A 13,790-nucleotide genomic window follows, 5' to 3' on the forward strand; every position below is an offset into this window, starting at 1 on the left:
AGGTGTTCATATCTAAAAACTCTGATTTGTAAATGCAAAGTCATGGTCAAGCTCACCTCTGTTTGGAGTGTATGCTAATGATATGTACCGCCAGTACACTTCCCGTGATTTTGTTAACCGGGCACCTCTCAGCCTTATACCACCCTGGAGCACGAGCATGAAATTAACGTAGCGGAAATGGTAACACACCTATCTAAACTCCTCCTTCTCGGACAGAAGGGGGGAAAGGCTCTCAGTCTTGTGGAGGTATCCAGCCCTCAATCAATAGTGGCTGTGGATACTGAGTTTTGTTGGTTTGAGGATTGTGTCTTTAGAGGTTAAAAAAAGAAAGAAAGAAAAGAAGGCACGGGTGTTTCTCAAGTTGCCATATTCAACTCAACCAACAAAACTAAAGTCTTCCGTTTTCAAGCTTCAGGAGGGAGGCGACATGGCAGTAGGGCTTTCTTCCAGCCCCGGGTCTGGGGAGGAGCTTATTGCTTGGGGGAAGGGCCCCGGATAGGTCTGTGCGGTGTACGGGATCCCTTTCTGCAGACCAGTCTCTTCGTGGAAATCCCCCTGGCTGCTGAAAGCGGGACAAGATCTAGTCCGGGCGTACTTATCAGCGTTGTCGGTGTGGCCCACCATCTCACTCACAGTGCTCAGAGGGAATTCTCTCCACCTTTGCCTCTGCAGCTCGTCCTCCTTGTACTTAATGGAGTACCAAGCCAGAAAAATAAAAATAAAGCCAACAAATTTGAGGCCGGCCGCCAAGCCAAAATAGACAAAACGAAACGATGTCACGTTGTACTCCCAGCAAGAGCCTTGCACGCCACACTCCTGTTGCCAGAGCATGCAGGTGGTGTCAATCACTGCTCCAAAGTAAATCGGAGTAGGAATGTACGCTAAAGTTGAAGAGAGAAAGAAAAAGAACAACATTTAGCCCATCTTATCAGAGAAAACAGATTTGTAAATTAGCAAGGTGCTTGTTTGCTCTAAAGCCAGTTGAGGGCAGTAGTTTTCTAGTGTTACTTGACTTTTAAATATGTCACATCTTATCATAATATATTTATTATAAAAATGTTCACTAAGTTATAAATACTCTAAATCTTCCAGTGTTCAACTCAGTCAGAATACGTTAATGATTTTTAAGATTGTAAAAATGTCGATTGCTAAAAATTCCATTAGGCAATCCTTTTCACCTTAAAAACCAGATTTTGTCATTAAATACTCAAGAGGCTACACTAAGACCCTTTATGAACCACTAAAATTCAGTACACTTAGGTCTTACGGATTGGGTTCTAGTCCTCGGGTACAGGAAGGGTATGAGGAAAGACACTGTCCCCTATAAGCCAGAAACCACATCAAATGGCAAACCATATAAAGACAATTGGGGCATAGAAATAACTAAGGCATGGGGCGCCTGGGTGGCACAGCGGTTAAGCGTCTGCCTTCGGCTCAGGGCGTGATCCCGGCGTTCTGGGATCGAGCCCCACATCAGGCTCCTCCGCTGTGAGCCTGCTTCTTCCTCTTCCACTCCCCCTGCTTGTGTTCCTGCTCTCGCTGGCTGTCTCTATCTCTGTCAAATAAATAAATAAAATCTTTAAAAAAAAAAAAGAAATAACTAAGGCATAAAATTCATCTTTGAAGCTTGTGAAACATCTGTGATGAGTAGTAGCTTCATTGTTTGGGCTATGAGATAGACATTTCTTTACTCCCATAAGAAAGAAAGTCTACCCAAGTGGACTTCCTTCACCATATCTTACTCCCTTTGCTGAAATGTGTCCCCATTCCCAAATTGTTCACCTTGCAATTATCTACCCCTCCTTTAAGTTCCTCACTCACTCAGATGCCACCGTATTCCCACTGCATTTTGTATACACCTCCATTGTATCGACTATCACGCAGCGTTGAAAGGGTTTGCAGATTTGTTACCCATAAGCTCCTTGATGGCAGAGGCCAAGCCTTTTATTCCTTGCATCCCAAGGACCCCTCAGGACAGCCCATGGATCCTCAATAAGAGTTTAGAAAAGGAAGTGATGGGAAGGAGGGAGAGAAGGAGGAAGAGAAGGGGAAGGAAGGGAAAACGGTGGGCTAAGTGATATATTTTTAAATATGTTGTACTCATTCAAAATGAGGTATGTTCACTATAATTAAAATTTAACATTACGAAAATACTTAAAACTCTCTTTTTGCTTTGGAATTTGGGGAAATGGCAATTGGTTTTTGGCCCAACTACAGCTTTTCATAATCAACAGAACTTACGTCAAGGTTGAATTAAATAATAGAGGCCTGAAATGTCCTCCTTCCACTTACTCCTGACACCGCGACATCCCTCTGTTGACTCACCTTTACCTCCAATTCCAAAAGAAACCACCCTAACTCCATGGCATCAAAGACAGGGAGAGCAAAAAGGAGGGCCCATTTTTTTCTTTTCCTGGTCAACTACTCCTTCGCTAAACAAATTTCCCTCCTTGAAAACAAATTTTTGGTTTTCAACAGGAAGTAAAAGGCAAGTTTCTTAACCAAATCAAAGCATGTCAGAATTTCCTTTCACCAGCTGGCTTTGAAAAATGGGACCTTCTAAGTTTTATCGGTACCAAAAAAAAAAAAAAAAAACAAAAAACAAGTCACCCATACAATGCAACTAGAAGCCTCTGAGGAGCACCAGAAAGTCCCTACTCCCAGACTGGGCCACCAACCACAACGTAATGACGAATGGAGAATTCCAGAGAAGACTAATGTTTCAGAGGGTCAGATGATACCATTTTAAAGTGTTTCACCTTTCAAAATGGAAATTAAAAATTTAAATCAAAAAACCTATTTCTTTTCTTTTTTGTCCTGTGGACAATGATACTGATTACTGGGAGAAACAACAGCTGAGGAAAATGACAGACTGCCACTTGTGAAAGAAAAACTATGCTTGGTGATGGGGAAGTCAATTACAATACTGAAATTGATCAAGGCAATGGGCTACTTCACATGATATTTCCCATGCATTGTTCCAAACCACCACAGAGCGATACAGTGTTCGTCAAAATCAGAACGACGTTCTTCACGCCCAAATGAACCCTGCAATACACTGACAGTGCTAATGAGCTTCTCTTGTTAATAAGTAAAGGTGACTCCCAATGTAACAATTTGGGGATCTTTCTTTTTTCTTTTCAGAATTTTTAATTTCTTTTCTCAGAAAACTTGATAGGTACGCTTTTTGCCTGGCCCAATAAAATTATTGTAAAGAAGGAATTAAAATTTTCGCAAATAATAGAATGCCAATTTCCATCACTTTCATGTTAAAAAGGCATAAAGGGACAAAAATGCCAGGATCATAAGCCCATCACAATGGCTTGATTCAATATTTCTTACCATACCAAAAACACTTTGGGGAATTTAACCCAAGTTTGTGCTCATGGTGAAAAAGAAACTGTTCCAAAGTCAGTTGTGATCTGTTTCATCAAATGACAGAACTGGGTAGCTTCTAGTTCAAATCAGAAAATAAGGAAGTTGTGCCCTGCCGTTAACCCATAAAATCCGAGCTGCTACTAACCGTAACAAATGATTGACTTGCCATTTTTAAAGGACAGTGAGAATTTGCCATCTGTAATGAGGAACTAAGAGGCACACGTGGAAATTCAGGAACATACCAAGTGTTCGCAATAACACAAACTGCATTCCCAGCGCGAAAGGTCTCTCCTCATCTTCTACCGACCTACAGTGAAGGGAAAGAAAGAAATGTCTGAAAACACCGGCCTCAAGAAAACGAACATCAAATCAAGCCAGCTTAGCGCGGAGCCGGGGACCACAGAGCTGCTGTGCCAAAATATTTATTTACTAGAATTTCTCAACAACAGCCAAACAAGCCTGCTGATGTAGCTGAATCGGAGAGTGAGTTCTCCCCAGTGAAGACTCCAGAGAAGCTCTGATTAGCTCTGTTTCTGGGTAAACACGGGTGGAGGGCCACAGGTTCATGGCTGAAGGTACACAAGTGGCTCTGAGCTTCTGAAACCAGTTCCGTGAAAAAAACAGATAAAATAATTTATCCCAGCTATCGCATTCTTGTTTTTCTATTTGCTTACACTTTCCAGAGAGTAGGTGTGTCGGCTGAAAGCTACTCCTGTGATTTCTCAAGGAAAAGTATAGAGGAAAAAAGTTAAAGAAAGGAGAGTCAAGAAAAAAGTAAAAAAACAAGCCAAACATTAGAAAAAGAGTGAATCCCTCCCCATCACCTCATTCTTTTCTTCTTTTCCTAAAACCTATCCAAGTAATTCCCACACGGCTCCAAGTAATTCCCACATGGCAGGAAGATTGGAATCTACTGATTTGTAATTAGCAAAGATTAAAGAGCTCCTTTTTCTGAAGTTTTGAGTGAGAAGCCAGCTGGTGATTTGCCATGTTCGAGCGCGATGACACGGGGCAGCCCTGATCTGGGATATTTAACATCTCTTGCAGAATTAAAGTTTAAAAATTAAGATTATTAAGGATTCGTTTTTTAAAATGCTGAAGTACCTGATCTTTTCTGTCCCATACGCACTGAGTTCTAGGGATAACGTGCCCACTTCCCCAGGACCGATGCACCTGCCATCTTTCCCCACCTTCCTTTTTTTTTTTTTTTAAAGATTTTATTATTTATTTATTCGACAGAGAGAGAGACAGCCAGCGAGAAAGGGAACACAAGCAGGGGGAGTGGGAGAGGAAGAAGCAGGCTCCCAGCAGAGGAGCCTGATGCGGGGCTCCATCCCGAAACGCCGGATCAAGCCCTGAGCCGAAGGCAGACGCCCAACCGCTGTGCCACCCAGGCGCCCCCTTTCCCCACCTTCCTTATCCTTACCTAGCAACTTGCCCCATGCTGCACACACCACTGTTACCTGCTGATGGAGGAACTGAGTGAATCAACCAATGGGCCTTCCCACCGGGTGCTGTTATCATACTGTCAAGGAAGGGACTGGCTGGCAAACGTCTAACTCAGCATCCCATAGAAGAAAAGCCAAAATGTGCAGAAGAAGCAGCCAACAGCCCAACCGCCTTGCTAGGAATGACGTCCCAGCAGGTGGGACCACCAGGTGCCCTGCTGTGTGGGGTACTGAGGAGCCAGGGAGGAGGTAAAGGAGGAATGAGGACGGATTCCCTTTCCTCCTCACTCCTTCACTGCACTGCCTCCCCTGATCCCCCTGAAGCCACCGTGGGCGAGTTTCTCCTTCACCGCGCCGTCCCCTTCCCTCCTTTGCCCACTGTAGCCTTTACTGCAAATGCCAACACACTGATCTGAATGGGCCCGTGTCAACATTTTTAACAGGACTTCCATTAAAGTAACGTCTGTGTTCTTTTATAAGCAAAAACCCACAAACGGGATATATAATAAAACATAGCATGAATAACTGAAGAATTACATCTCCCAGTCTGTCCTTTCCCTGGTTCAACTCCAAAATTTCATATGACAGTAAAATTCATGAAATCCACATTTTGAATTGCAGGCCCCAGGTGAACTGTCACTGATCCCGGAGGTACTGACTACCTACCAGGTTGGAGATAATAGTCTTTGCCTGTGGGGCACCTGGGTGGCACAGCGGTTAAGCGTCTGCCTTCGGCTCAGGGCGTGATCCCGGCGTTATGGGATCGAGCCCCACATCAGGCTCCTCCACTATGAGCCTGCTTCTTCCTCTCCCCCTCCCCCTGCTTGTGTTCCCTCCCTCGCTGGCTGTCTCTATCTCTGTCGAATAAATAAATAAAATCTTTAAAAAAAAAATAGTCTTTGCCTGTACCCGAGACTCAGCAACTTCACCAAATGACTTCCTGCCCCATCTGGAGTCAGGCTCTGCGTGGCTAACATGGCGACCGCTTTCAGCTCCTGAACTTGAACCTTTAAGGGCACAGACTTCAGGAACCCAAGGCACCCAAAAGAAGTTTCACTAGACTACAGGACTAGAATCCACCTGAATAAAGAAAGTTCTGGGGTATGAAACGTCACAACCTTCCTTTCCCTTCCTGATGTGGGAAATACTTCTCCTAAATTCAACAAGCAAAGGTCTGAGCGCTTCCCTGCACAATCTGACGTTGCTTTCCTCTCCGCGCTACCACATCGATCCCAGCTCGGAACGTGTACTCTGGCAATTGTGAGTGTAGAACCCACCTGGAAGCTGAGTGCTGTTCTCACCTGAGTGTTACTATGATGGCTGATGGCTGGGCACATGCTGTGATGAAGGTGACTATGAAGAGAAAAATTAAGAAGGGGATAAGGGTGTTGCAGGCCCGTTTGCACTTCCCGGACACAGCATAGCCGTTCTCGTTGAGATAGGTTTTGACGATGACCACGCGGAGCTGACTGCGCTGTCCCACTGTAGGTGGGGTGATCACTTGCCGGCTTTGGACACAGGTGCACTCTGTGTAATTCCTTATCTAAGGGATGACAAAGATCGGTTGTGAGCCAACCTAAAGCACAGGAAAATGAAGACAAAGTTTAAAGCTCTAAAATAGCTCTAGTATTTGAATAGGCATTATATTTTGCTGAGCGAAATAAGTCAATCAGAGAAAGACAATTATCATATGGCTTCACTCATATGTGGACTATGAGAAACAAAGCAGAGGATCATAGGGGAAGGGAGGGAAAGCTGAATGGGAAGAAATCAGAGGGAGACAAACCATGAGAGACTCTTAACTCTAGGAAACAAACTGAGGGTTGCTGGAGGGGAGGGAGGTGGGGGCCTGGGCAACTGGAGGGTGGGCATTAAGGAGGCCACGTGATGTGATGTGTTGTGTGCAACTGATGAATTATTGAACTCTACATCTGAAACTAATGATGTATTATATGTTGGCTAATTGAATTTAAATTTTAAAAAATATGCATAATATTTAAGTGAAAACACAGCCTCATTGCTAACAGTAAGGATCCAAAGTGTGCATCCAACAATGTCTGCTGGCCAAATCGTGTAAACCTAAACTTTTATAAGGAGCTTTCAACACTCCGTTCTATAGCATTCACATTCCATATGCTCATTTTGGTCACAACTATGTGCTGCTTCCACTGCTGTTTAATTCTCGGGCTCTCTAATTAGAGAAGCCCCTCAAAAACAGGAACCAAGCTTTCTGTTTATTTGTGCCCACGAGAGCACCTAGCATCAACCTGGACACAGTGTAGGACCTAAAGTAAATATTTGTTAAATGAGTGCAGAGAATTCATGATGCCTCCATGATGACTCCAGGGTCAGGACCAGTGAACATATCATTGGCTGTTTCGTTTGAAAAAAAGCTAGTTCAAGGAACTAAAAAGGCATTTCAAATAAAAGCAACCAATTAATCTTTCTGCCTGTTATGTTGTTTTTACTGAAAAGACATCAGCTGAACTCACTGTCATTGTGCGCCCTCAGCTACTTGGAGAAGCAGTAGCAACAAATACAAGGATGGGATGCCATTTGGCCATCTGTGCTCCGGGGACTGCAGGCCTCTTTTTAAGAATGAGGCTGTGCATTAGAGGACTCCCCCGCTCACCCCCGGGGAAGGACTTAGCCACTGAGGACAGAGCTCATTGTCTCTTCCAACTTGGTCACATGCTGGAGCTCACCAATTATATAATGAGGAGCCAGCAACAGGATTTCTCAATTTATCACTATAGCTTAAAACTCCGAAATCAAATATGACAATCCCAAAACAGTCAATGGTCTAATCCCTTAACACCTACACAGTACAAGGCAATGCACCTTAACCTTTTTAATTACAGCAGCCTCCTACAATCTGTTCTTATGCAAAGAATGAAACCAGGCTCAATAAAGAACTGAGTAGAATATGAAAACCTCCCACAGTATTACAGCCTATTTATAATTCACAGGGAAGGGAATTCTCAAAATAGCCTATTCTTGAACTGACAGAAATATCTTTACTCTGAAAGTTAAAAAAAAGAAAGAAAGAAAGAAAAAGAAGGAAAGGAAGAAAGAAAGAACAAAAGAAAGAAAGAGAAAATAAAATAAAATAAAATAAAATAAAATAAAATAAAATAAGAGTTCCCACCTACTGTCAAAAAAAAAAAACAAACAACCTTATAGTCTATGAAAAATAGTTATTGCCCATCTTCACAAACTCTGATCAGGGAAGGTGCTCTCCTATTAGCACCAAATGTGCTCATCTTGACCTTCAAATGCATCGCAAGGGCCCTGGCAGAGTAAGAAATGGGAGGCCTAGCACTGAGCCTTATCGCGTTTCACTGAGTTGGCACAGAATGTAAAGTGGGAGGAGGCTGATGTGGAAAAAGTCACTGTACCCACACACTCCAATCGTCCCTGGAAAAAAAATGATAGCATTGCATAATTTTCTTTCCTCTGGCTTTTTGTCAAGACATCTTTTGTAGGTTATTTGATGTTTCTTGAAAAGAGGGACCGAAGCCGAGTGTTAGTATATGAATTCTAACACGTCCTTGTCACAGGATGTTGGATCAACAACAGTACAGGAACTTGTGAAAAACACTCACCCCGGTGCTAAGATTACCACTGTTAACACAGCCAGCCAGACAAGGGTTAAAGTATGTAATTCCATCCGATCCACAGACTGGCTCATACTCGTGTATTTTACAACCACAATTAACATTGCAGCTTCCTGTCAGGTTCCTGTGAGGCATGGTGAGAGAAGGTCTAGAGAGAAAAAAGCAGGTCATGAGCAACATTTACTAAAATAAAACTCTAAAGAAAGTTCTCGACGTTAAGTAATTTGTCCATTTTAGAAAAGCTGGTCCCATTAAATCAAAGCTATGGTACTGTAAAGTAACCACCTTGGATAATTATCATGACTTTTACACACAGCACAAAGAAAAATGTTTCAGTCTTCTGGTACTATAAATTCAAGAGTTCCGTATCAAATGATCTATCATGCCTCTATTCTACCTTCCATCTTGGTGCTACAGATCTGGGCTCAGCAGTTCTAACCCCCGTGTAACCACCCACTTATTGTAGATATTCAGCTCTCTGTCTTAACAAACCCAGGCCTCGATTTCTTCAACTATAAAAGAGAGGAACTGCTTTTCTGTATCAAATCAATAACACCATTAGGAGGGCACAAACAAAACCCATCCATCACAGTTGTCGACAGGGGTTCCTCTGACTGAAAACGTCAATTGTTCTGGAATAAATTATCAAAGAAAGACATGGGACTCTAGAAATTGAGTCGTAAGTGATTTTCAAAGAAGATCGGGAATCACATCACTACTGTGGTTCAAACAACCGGCGAGGAACGTTCAGTCCTTCCTTCAGAAAGCCCAGATGCGGATTCACAGTCAACGTGGTGGGTTTGTTCTCTCATAAGATCACGATGTCTGATTCAAAGAAATGACACAATATGAAAAGTTCTAATACAATCAATTCAGGCAACACATATAAAACGAGGGGAGCAGGTAAGGATATGGGGGCGGGGGGAAAGAAGTAGAAGGAAATGTTGTAGAGAAGAGCAGAGGCAGGCAGGGACCCAGGAGGGACCCAGGGAAGCCATGGGAGAATGAAAGGGGCTCTCTAGTGACCTCTTCCTTGGCTTCTATGACCACCATTTTTGTCACTGATGAAATACTGTTCCCAAAGCCACATGAGTTAGTAACAGCAGATTCATCTATTCATCATCCATCCATTCAACAATATTCTAGAATGTCTGTTACGTGCCAGAACTTATCTTTAATGCCTATGTTGAGCAACCGCCCCTCCAGTAGCATAGCCCATCCCAACCCTATGTGTTTAGTCTATACACAGAAAGCATTTTTCATTCAAAGGTCTCTCTCCTGTGTCCTCTTTCACACTTTGATAACTGAGTCCTCAAATTTTAATGAAAGGAACAAATTCATAGCAGTATTTAAACCTTATCAAGAGGGGCGCCTGGGTGGCTCAGATGATTAAGCGTTTGCTTTTGGCTCAGGTCATGATCCCAGGGTCCTGGGATTGAGTCCCACATAGGGCTCCCTGCTCAGCGGGGAGCCTGCTTCTCCCTCTCCCTCCTGCTCTCTCTCTCAAATAAATAAATAAAATCTTTCAAAAAATAAACCTTATCAAGAAAGGCTTCTAAAGAGGTCAAAGTGAAATAAACTCTGTTCTTCACTAACGTCAGTCATTCTGCAGAAGAAATTTTGTCATAAGACTTTGATAATTATGCCCACAAACTCTTGGATTCATATCATTTTGTTGTATACTTTTATACTTTTAAAAATGTTATTCTAGATCAGTACTTCTCCACAGGGGCAATTTTGTTCCCTAGGGGACATTTTTGGTTGTCACAACTAAGGGAGTGCTATTGCTCCAGTGGGCAGGGGCCAGGGACACTTCTAGATACCCTCTAATACACAGAACAACCCCACACCACCCCGCACGAAAACCCCGATGACTCTATCTGTGCCCCCATGCACAATTTAACCCCCCATGTGACCCCCGCACGACTCCCATTGCCCAAGTCTTAGTGGTCTTGAGGGTGAGGGCAAGAGTCTATTCTAGGCTTACTACTACATTCCACAAATGATGAAATGGAGGTCCAGAGAGGCCAGATAATTCACTATAACGCTAATTAGTGCTATTTTAACTGGTACCATATGAAAAGTGTTCTGTGTCCATTACTGTTCTCCTCACTAGCTCTTCAAGAGCTGCATTGCAAGCCATGACCAAATAAAAGGGATTTTATATGTCTGTATGCTTAGTCACTAACAATGACAGGCTCCAAATCCATACGGTATAGTTCTTACTATTACTATTAAGAAGTTACAAAGAATTTCTTATTAAGAGCATGATTCATATGCATTTATGACCACCACGAGCTTCCAAACACCTCTCTTTCATGGGTCCGTCCACTCAAGAGAAAGGAATCTAAGAGAATATAAACAGATGCTCAAAACCCACTGATGACAGGAAGCACGAGCTTTCCTGAGTTCCAGAAACAGAGGCACAGTCCCAGGTCATCGTTGGGTATATTTGCTTTTCTCATGAGAACATGATGTCTGAAACAAAGAAATGATACAATAAAGCTCTAAGAAAATCAAAACAAGCAACAAATAGAAATAGTAGTGAAAAGAAGTGGGCATTCACGGGAAAGTCATTATGGGCAAAGGCCGGAGTGGCGCAAAAAACGAAAGATACCAACATGGTTAAGGCTTTACACTGTGCTGATTTTAAAAAAAATAAATTTTAAAGAATAGTAATGTCTTGTTGGACTGTCACTCCCTTTTCAGAAAACAGGCTGGGTTGTAATAAGGATACAAGTGTTTAAACCTGAATGACACTAAGCAACCTGAGCCCTTCATGAGCCTGAAGGGAATCCACCACAGGAGTACAATCACACAAGGGCCAGGGGGCACCGCACTTACACGGGCAAAGGACTGTGCATCACGCTTCCAATAAACTACAGCACTTCTGACAAGTTAGCTTTACAAGTAAGAGGCTCCTGTGAGTTCAGAGGCAAGATAAGTGTTAATTTCCAAGTGAAGGAAAAGGCCTCACTGGGACACCTGGGTGACTTAGTCGGTGAAGCGTCTGCCTTCAGCTCAGGTCATGATCCTGGGATGCAGGGATCCTGGCATCGAGCCCCGTATCGGGCTCCTTGCTCAGCGGGGAGCCTGCTTCTCCCTCTGCCTGCTGCTCCCCCTGCTTGTGCTCTCTCTCTCTCTCTAACAAATAAATAAATAAAATCTTAAAAAAAAAAAAAAGAAGAAAAGAAAAAGGCCTCACTAGCAAGGGGACCCACAAACAACTGCGGGGTCCAAGTTGCAAGCCTAAGAGTCATACATGAGTTCTTACTGTAAGAATCGCAGAATTAAAGAACTAGAAAGATGGGAGTGGTCCCTGAGACTATCTAGTACCACTTGCTGGTTTTAAAGAATAAGAAACTATGAGGGATGCAATGACATGCCCCACAATCATTGAGGCTTCAAGAAAACCAGCCAAAGGGAGACCAAATGAACAAAAAAGGGAAAAGGAGCAAGCTTGCTGCCCATTCTTTATTAAATCAATTGCTTAAGGATCAACATTTATTTAAAGTAATATATAATAATCAAACAGACCATAGTCTAACATAAGTAATAATGTCCACCATGGGGCTGTGACAGCTGGGTTAGTAAGGACACAGTGGCTCTCAAATATCTCTCTCTGTCTCTGTCTCTCTCATTCTCTCCTCTCTCTCTCTCTCTCTCTCTTTCTCGCATGGGCATGTGCACACACACACTCACGATGTATGTCACATCATCCCACCTAAAGAATACTTGGACGTCCCCATCTGACATACTTCTACAGGTCACCGTAAATCAGAGAGGAGCCCCCTAACCATCTTTCCACCTCCCCTTAAGCATCTCCCTATCAAGAAACATGACAATGGGCATCTATGCATCTTATGCTCAAGTCACATGGGTTAAAAGAATAGGATTCATGTAGCAAATACCTTTTTAGCAAAATATACTAATCAGCTGGAAAAAACTGGTATCTTTCTCATAATATCTTAATCGCTATCAATTTATCTCAACCTTCAAGAAGACTTCAATTAGAATGTTTCTTTTTGATTCCACTTAAATTCTTGACTTCATATTAAAATGCTTCCCTGGCTATATATAGCTGTTCAATTTCAGGTTTGTAATTATTATTATTATCATCATAATCATCGTTATCATTTAAAACTAACATTTCGAGGGCCCTATTTTTACTCCAGGAATTGTGCACCAAGATCTCTATATAAATTACCTCATTTATTCCTCACAAGAATTAAAATTATTATGACTGTGCCCTCACCTTTTAGATGAGGAAACTGAATATTGGAGAGGATAGATGCTGTCAGAGTTCACAGAGCTTACTAGTAAGAGCCAAAAATAGATCAAATCATACACCTGTAATTAAAGGTAGCTAGGATAATCCAGAGACACACATACTGTCCTCTACTTTTTAGGAATTTCTTTTAAAATTCATCATGTCTATAACAAACAAAAGATCCTGAATGGCACCAAAAGCAATGGGAGAAAACTTGAGTAAGTTAAGCTGTCCGTGAGGCACAGATGAGGAGATGAATGGTTTCATTAGAGAATTTAGAAACGATGTGGCCAGAAATGCGAGGTACCCCGAGAGCGGAGTACAGTACTATCTAAATACATCACGTGGCAGGGCAGGAGTGGTGACAAACAGCATGAAATACATTTTGGGGAAGTTGCAACAAAGGTCTGAATTAGCAGGCTATATTCAGTTTCTGTAGTCTTGGCACTTTGGGTCAATAAAACTATATTGAGAAAAGTAACTTCAGGGAAAAATCCCAACCTCTGAGATTTTGGACTCGGTTGAACTTGGATCGCTCCATCCAACAGTCACTGCCAAACACAGAAAACTGAGAAAATGCTTCCTCGCCACTTCACAGCTCAAGAAATGACCCCTGGAAAAGTTCTGGCCCAGTAATTCAAGTCAGAAGTAATTTCAACCAGAAGATGACATAATAGACCTTAGTTTTAAGTTCAAAGAGATGACACTTGATAAATGAACGATAATAAAGCTAGCATTATTAAATGATTTATCAAGACTCAGTGCCATTGAACGATTTCATACATGGACATCAGATTCAACCCCATTTTTTAAAATTACTTGAAGAAAAGGTAAAGAGCAAAGAACTCACATTATGCAATGTGTTTACATAAAATCTTATTTGAGCCACGGTGTTCACAGTAAATCCTGACTCTTAGAGCTGTGAGATGATTCCGACATGCCTGTGTAAAATACAGACGCACAGGGGAAGCAACATACACTTCCTAACTACAACGGCAGGGAAGGGACCTGGGTGGCTCAGTCGGGTAAGTGTCCGACTCTTGATTTGGCTCAGGTCATGATCTCAGGGTTTTGAGA

The 13,790-nt window shown here is 42.5% G+C and overlaps 1 protein-coding gene across 1 annotated transcript in view; it reads right to left on the bottom strand.

Moving 5' to 3' along the window:
• Positions 1–350: 350 nt before the first annotated feature.
• Positions 351–13,790, bottom strand: part of SLCO5A1 (solute carrier organic anion transporter family member 5A1) — a 129,260-nt gene continuing 115,820 nt past the window's right edge. Inside the window, exons 6-9 of the mRNA XM_008710779.2 lie at positions 8,432–8,591; positions 6,128–6,369; positions 3,621–3,685; positions 351–881 (exon numbers count right to left, since the gene is read on the bottom strand). Of these exons, the coding sequence (XP_008709001.1) occupies positions 412–881; positions 3,621–3,685; positions 6,128–6,369; positions 8,432–8,591 (937 nt within the window). The 3' untranslated portion in view covers positions 351–411. The remainder of the gene's footprint in view (positions 882–3,620; positions 3,686–6,127; positions 6,370–8,431; positions 8,592–13,790) is intronic.

This window comes from Ursus maritimus, unplaced genomic scaffold, assembly GCF_017311325.1.
Source record: "Ursus maritimus isolate PB19 unplaced genomic scaffold, ASM1731132v1 scaffold_9, whole genome shotgun sequence".
Classification (NCBI taxonomy): Eukaryota; Metazoa; Chordata; class Mammalia; order Carnivora; family Ursidae; genus Ursus; species Ursus maritimus.